Below are 6,744 nucleotides of genomic sequence, written 5' to 3' on the forward strand. Positions count from 1 at the left end.
ATGAAGTCTGGTGGAGATATGCTGGCTCTATACACGCTAAAAGTCCTGATTATTTACATGGAGTCTGGTGGAAATATGCTGGCTCTATACACGCTAAAAGTAGTGATTATTTACATGGAGTCTGGTGGAAATATGCTGGCTCTATACACGCTAAAAGTAGTGATTATTTACATGGAGTCTGGTGGAAATATGCTGGCTCTATACACACTAAAAGTCCTGATTATTTACATGGAGTCTGGTGGAGATATGCTGGCTCTATACACGCTAAAAGTAGTGATTATTTACATGGAGTCTGGTGGGGTGATAAAAATGCAAAGTTACCCTTAAAGTGTTGGTTAAATGTTTTAATATGGGCCATGTTGAAGCACAGCTGTAAATAAAGAGTGATCAGGTTTCCCATGAGCCTTTGCAGAGTGACTCACGGTGGCCATAGCGGAGCTAAAATAAGACAAGTTACTGAAAATAGAGAAAAAGAGGAAGTGGACTCAGAGTCACAGCCGGACCTTTAACTTCTCCGCCCCCCCTCACTCTGAACCAGTCTGGGCTGGTGCACGTTCAGAGATTTTGTCGCCTTTTTTGACATTTGAGATAGCCTGACCAGCCAGCCCCACATCCAGATGTTGGGTCTGACCCCCATCCAGATGTTGGGTCTGACCCCCATCCAGATATTGGGTCTGGGAACTCCCCATTGGCTGGGCTCAATCCGAGGGGCGGGATCAACGATTGTCTTTCAAATTCCCTCTGCACGCAATAGGATAGCTCTCCAACCAATCAGAGCAGAGCTAGCTGATAGATTCAACTTTAAACTCTGAACACATCTTCCTTTTTTAAGAATGACTTCAGTGCCGTTCTTTGTTTTTTTTCTCTAAGAAAAGCTGAACTCCAAGTCTTCCAGAGACCAGCAGCAGCCATAAGCCCCACCCACCGGCTCTATACACAACGTGATTGGCCCGCCCACCCACTCTATACACGATGTGATTGGCCCGCCCACCCACTCTATACACGATGTGATTGGCCCGCCCACCTGGGTTCCTGTCTCCAGATGTGGAGGGGGCGTGGTTCCAGATGTTATTAAGCGTCTGTTAGTTCCTCTTCAGAAACATAAACAGATCTTCAGGGTGAGTCAACTTCTGCTTTCATTCATTTTTCATTCAGACATAGTGTGTGTGTCTGTGTGTGTGTGTGTGTGTGTGTCTGTCTGTGTGTATGTGTCTGTGTGTGTGTATGTGTCTGTGTGTGTGTCTGTGTGTCTCTGTGTGTCTGTGTGTATGTGTCTGTGTGTCTGTGTGTATGTGTGTGTGTATGTGTCTGTGTGTGTGTGTGTGTGTGTGTGTGTGTGTGTGTGTGTGTGTCTCTGTGTGTCTGTGTGTGTGTGTGTGTGTGTGTGTGTGTGTGTGCGTGTGTGTCTCTGTGTGTGTGTGTGTGTCTGTGTGTGTGTGTCTCTGTGTGTGTCTGTGTGTGTGTGTCTGTGTGTGTCTCTGTGTGTGTGTGTGTCTGTGTGTGTGTGTGTGTCTGTGTGTGTGTGTGTGTGTCTGTCTCTGTGTGTGTATGTGTCTGTGTGTGTCTGTGTGTGTGTGTGTGTCTGTGTGTGTCTCTGTGTGTGTATGTGTCTGTGTGTGTGTGTGTGTGTGTGTGTCTGTGTGTGTGTCTCTGTGTGTGTGTGTGTGTGTGTGTGTGTGTGTGTGTGTGTGTGTGTCTGTCTGTGTGTGTGTGTGTCTGTGTGTGTCTCTCTGTGTGTGTGTGTGTGTGTGTGTGTGTGTGTGTCTGTGTGTGTGTGTGTGTGTCTGTGTGTGTGTGTGTGTGTGTCTGTGTGTGTGTGTGTGTGTGTGTGTCTGTCTGTGTGTGTGTGTGTGTGTGTGTGTGTGTCTCTGTGTCTCTGTGTGTGTGTGTGTCTGTGTGTGTGTGTGTGTGTGTGTGTGTGTCTCTCTCTGTGTGTCTGTGTGTGTGTGTGTGTGTGTGTGTCTCTGTGTGTGTGTGTCTGTGTGTGTGTGTGTCTGTGTGTGTGTGTGTGTGTGTGTGTGTCTCTCTCTGTGTGTCTGTGTGTCTGTGTGTCTGTGTGTCTGTGTGTGTGTGTGTGTGTGTGTGTGTGTGTGTGTGTGTGTGTGTGTCTGTGTGTCTCTCTGTGTGTGTGTGTGTGTGTGTGTGTGTGTGTGTGTGTGTGTGTGTGTGTGTGTGTGTGTGTGTTGTGGTGGAAGTTTTCTCTGCAGCAGGTGTAGATGTTCTGGAAAGAAAATAGAATTGTGAAACAAAAATAAAAGAACAGTCGTAGACTAAACCAAGTTAGGTTTTTGTATTTTATTATAAACTTGCAAGTTTATAAGGAAGCGTACGGTTGGGTTAGGGGTTATTATATATAGGAAGTGTACGGTTGGGTTAGGGGTTATTATATATAGGAAGTGTACGGTTGGGTTAGGGGTTATTATATATAGGAAGTGTACGGTTGGGTTAGGGGTTATTATATATAGGAAGCGTACGGTTGGGTTAGGGGTTATTATATATAGGAAGTGTACGGTTGGGTTAGGGGTTATTATATATAGGAAGCATACGGTTGGGTTAGGGGTTATTATATATAGGAAGTGTACGGTTGACAGAAGGCAGCACTAGTGTGAAAGGTCTCTTCAATGAGTGAACACAAACACTGAACTTAAATACATCTTCAGAGTGACAGCACACACGCACTTGGCTTATTATGACTCTACATTTCTCACAGACAATCTGATACACATTGTAGAGTGTGTTGTCATGGTTGCGTAGCAACGGGTTTGTGGGCGTTCCTGGTGATGGGTGTGGAAATAGCAGACCTGAAGTGTGTACCAGCAGGCTTTAACACGTGGAAAAAAAAGAATGGTTTCTTGATTTCAACCTAGCTTGTTGTCTGTTGAGTTAATTCGCGCACATCTACACACATGAAGACAATCAAAAAACACAAGAGACATCTTGGAGCCATTTTGCCTCCTCCCCCCTGTACGACTTTCACCCCCCAGTTGCATCTCAACTGGCATGGGAAAACTAAATGTATCAGGAGAGATAGTTTTAGGGGGACCTTGTAGCCCCTATCTGTTCAGACAAACAGTGCTCACATTATGTTCCAGACTTTGTGATTCTCACTTAGTTAGAATCAGATTCTACATGTGGGAATGAGATGAACTCCCTTTCAGCATTGAACAAATAAATCAGAATAATATATAGAGAATCATGTTAACAGAAATTTCGCCACTACAGTGTGTCTGTGTGTGTGTCTGTCTGTGTGTCTGTGTGTGTGTGTCTGTGTGTGTGTGTGTGTGTGTCTGTCTGTCTGTCTGTCTGTGTGTGTGTCTGTGTGTGTGTGTGTGTGTGTGTGTCTGTGTGTTACTGTAATGTCACTGTAGTGTTACTGTGGTGTTACTGTAATGTCACTGTAATGTTACTGTAGTGTTACTGTAGTGTTACTGTAGTGTTACTGTAATGTCACTGTAATGTCACTGTAGTGTCACTGTAATGTCACTGTAGTGTTACTGTAATGTCACTGTAAAGTTACTGTAGTGTTACTGTAGTGTTACTGTAATGTTACTGTAGTGTTACTGTAGTGTTACTGTAATGTTACTGTAATGTCACTGTAGTGTCACTGTAATGTCACTGTAGTGTTACTGTAGTGTTACTGTAATGTTACTGTAGTGTTACTGTAATGTCACTGTAATGTTACTGTAGTGTTACTGTAATGTTACTGTAATGTCACTGTAGTGTCACTGTAATGTCACTGTAGTGTTACTGTAATGTCACTGTAATGTTACTGTAGTGTTACTGTAAAGTTACTGTAGTGTTACTGTAAAGTTACTGTAGTGTTACTGTAGTGTTACTGTAGTGTTACTGTAATGTTACTGTAATGTTACTGTAGTGTTACTGTAATGTCACTGTAATGTTACTGTAGTGTTACTGTAATGTCACTGTAATGTTACTGTAGTGTTACTGTAATGTTACTGTAATGTCACTGTAGTGTTACTGTAAAGTTACTGTAGTGTTACTGTAATGTCACTGTAAAGTTACTGTAGTGTTACTGTAGTGTCACTGTAATGTTACTGTAGTGTTACTGTAATGTTACTGTAGTGTTACTGTAGTGTTACTGTAATGTTACTGTAATGTCACTGTAGTGTTACTGTAATGTTACTGTAATGTTACTGTAGTGTTACTGTAATGTCACTGTAATGTTACTGTAGTGTTACTGTAATGTTACTGTAGTGTTACTGTAATGTTACTGTAATGTTACTGTAATGTTACTGTAATGTTACTGTAATGTTACTGTAGTGTTACTGTAATGTCACTGTAATGTTACTGTAGTGTTACTGTAATGTTACTGTAATGTCACTGTAGTGTTACTGTAAAGTTACTGTAGTGTTACTGTAGTGTCACTGTAAAGTTACTGTAGTGTTACTGTAAAGTTACTGTAGTGTTACTGTAAAGTTACTGTAGTGTTACTGTAATGTTACTGTAGTGTTAGCTTTTAGACACACCAGAGCTGCATGGGGGCGTACTTAGGCCAGCCTTTGCTCCTGATGAGTTCTCCTGTAGGTAATGACGTAAACGCTATCTGTCTGCTCATGTAACTGTGTGATAAGGTAATAGCATACTATATCTAATTCCTAAGTTGTCCAAAGAATGCTATTTAATTACACTAATTACTGTAATTGCGCTGTGGATCTGATGGACTGTCATTTTGCATACAGTATAGCCCAAGAACCAGAATTTTAAAGTCATAGTGAAATTTGACAACACAAGTATGAGCGTTTCTCAAATAAACATAATTTATTCTGCCAAATGATGTATACAATGTATGAATTAAATTAACAATTATTGATATTGATAACCCTATTGATGAGGATCCTATTTAAAGTGGCTACTGTCTAAATATAATAAGCTGATGGCGGAAGGAATAAAAGATTTAGAGTAACGATTACTGTATGTATGTACTGTATGTAGGACTGCTTTAAAATAAAAAGCAAATTAATTAGCTGCGCAGTACTTGGTAGCCTTGTCCGCCTAAATTAATTATAAATAAACATAAAAAAATAGTAGGCTATTTGCAGTATATTAAATCGTTTTTTAACCTAATTATTTTGCACTGAAATGACACACTCAAGTCTGTCTGTCTGTCTGTCTGTCTGTCTGTCTGTCAGCTCTGACAGCGTTGCATCACGTGCACCTGCGCAATATCATAGCCTATGATTTCCGAAAATAGTACTATGTCAACTATTGATATCAGCACAAGAACTGTTGAGGAATATGCAACATAATACTATACAATAATATACAATAAGACAATTGTTTGTGTCATATGTTATAATAACATAACATAACAGCTCAGCTTCGCGGCTAACCCTGGGGGATGCTACCATAGTTATAAAACGATTATTAGACTAAAACATTAGAATATGCCAATTCTGATATGTTCATATAGCCTACTCAAAACAGACGAGGCAACCTAACGCAGACAAGTTAGCTTACCGTTTTTAGGTGATATGCCATGTTGGTAGTTGGGCTGTGATATGCAAACTTTGCATTCGACTTTTTTTCCATTATCTATTTTTGTAAAATGCTGCCACACCGCCGATGTCTTTGACATGGTAGAGGACCACCAGACCAAGGCCTTCTAGTACTTTCTTCATTCTGTCTCCAGTGGGTTGGGCTGATCCAAAAAGTGAAAACAAGGGGGGTGTTCTGAAGACAGACTGTTACCTGTGAAACACGGCTGCTCTGAAAACACCCCCGTTAGCAATTAGTGCTTTCCACCTGATGAAATTAACACGGAAAAAAATAATAATAAAAATAAAAATAAATAAAAAAAAAAAAAAAGAAAGAAATTAACACGGCAAAAAAATAGACCAATCAGAATTTTGGTCGAGCCAGAACGTATCGACCAATAACTCGAGGAGTCGACTGGGAGATTACAGCCCTACTACTGACCTCAGTCACAACCAATGCCCTGCCAGTCTCCTGCTTCCAGTTCAGTCCTACGGAGGCCCCGAGGGACCAAACACACTTCACTTCTGCTGGTCTGTTTTGTGAAAGGTTTTGAGTCCTTAAGGGCTCTTGTACTTTCAGAATAAAAGCCCCAGTCCTCCTCCTGCTCAGGTTCCTGAAGCTGCAGAAGTGGAGGATTAGCATTTAGCGACACTGTGCTAACTTAAGGATTAGCATGTAGCAACACTGTGCTAATTTAAGGATTAGCATGTAGCAACACTGTGCTAAGTTAAGGATTAGCATGTAGCAACACTGTGCTAACCTAAGGATTAGCATTTAGCGACACTGTGCTAACTTAAGGATTAGCATGTAGCAACACTGTGCTAATTTAAGGATTAGCATGTAGCAACACTGTGCTAAGTTAAGGATTAGCATGTAGCAACACTGTGCTAACCTAAGGATTAGCATTTAGCGACGCTGTGCTAACCTAAGGATTAGCACAAAGTCATGCTATGCTAACCCTCTGCCAGATGTGTGTGTCGAGGTGTCTCCGCTGCGTCTCCGTCTGCCTGGTTGCAACGGCGATGGTCTGCATGCTGTCCAACGTCCTGCTGCTGCTTCCTAATCTGAAGATCCACTTCCTGTTGGAGGGTCATGTGACCAGAGAGGCCACCTGGGCCACGGGCCTGTGGGGGTCTGGATTCCTGGTGGGTTAGGGTTCCTCATGTTCAGAATCTAATAATAATAATATAAATAATGATTAATAAATAATATAAACTAATGTTATAACTCTACAGACTCTAATGTTGC

The 6,744-nt window shown here is 41.5% G+C and overlaps 1 protein-coding gene across 1 annotated transcript in view; it reads left to right on the forward strand.

The window, feature by feature from the left end:
* Positions 1 to 6,063: 6,063 nt before the first annotated feature.
* Positions 6,064 to 6,744, forward strand: part of LOC116058418 (transmembrane 4 L6 family member 4-like) — a 4,513-nt gene continuing 3,832 nt past the window's right edge. Inside the window, exon 1 of the mRNA XM_031311247.2 lies at positions 6,064 to 6,641. Within this exon, the coding sequence (XP_031167107.1) occupies positions 6,447 to 6,641 (195 nt within the window). The 5' untranslated portion in view covers positions 6,064 to 6,446. The remainder of the gene's footprint in view (positions 6,642 to 6,744) is intronic.

The sequence above is a fragment of the Sander lucioperca genome, chromosome 5, assembly GCF_008315115.2.
Source record: "Sander lucioperca isolate FBNREF2018 chromosome 5, SLUC_FBN_1.2, whole genome shotgun sequence".
Taxonomy (NCBI): Eukaryota; Metazoa; Chordata; class Actinopteri; order Perciformes; family Percidae; genus Sander; species Sander lucioperca.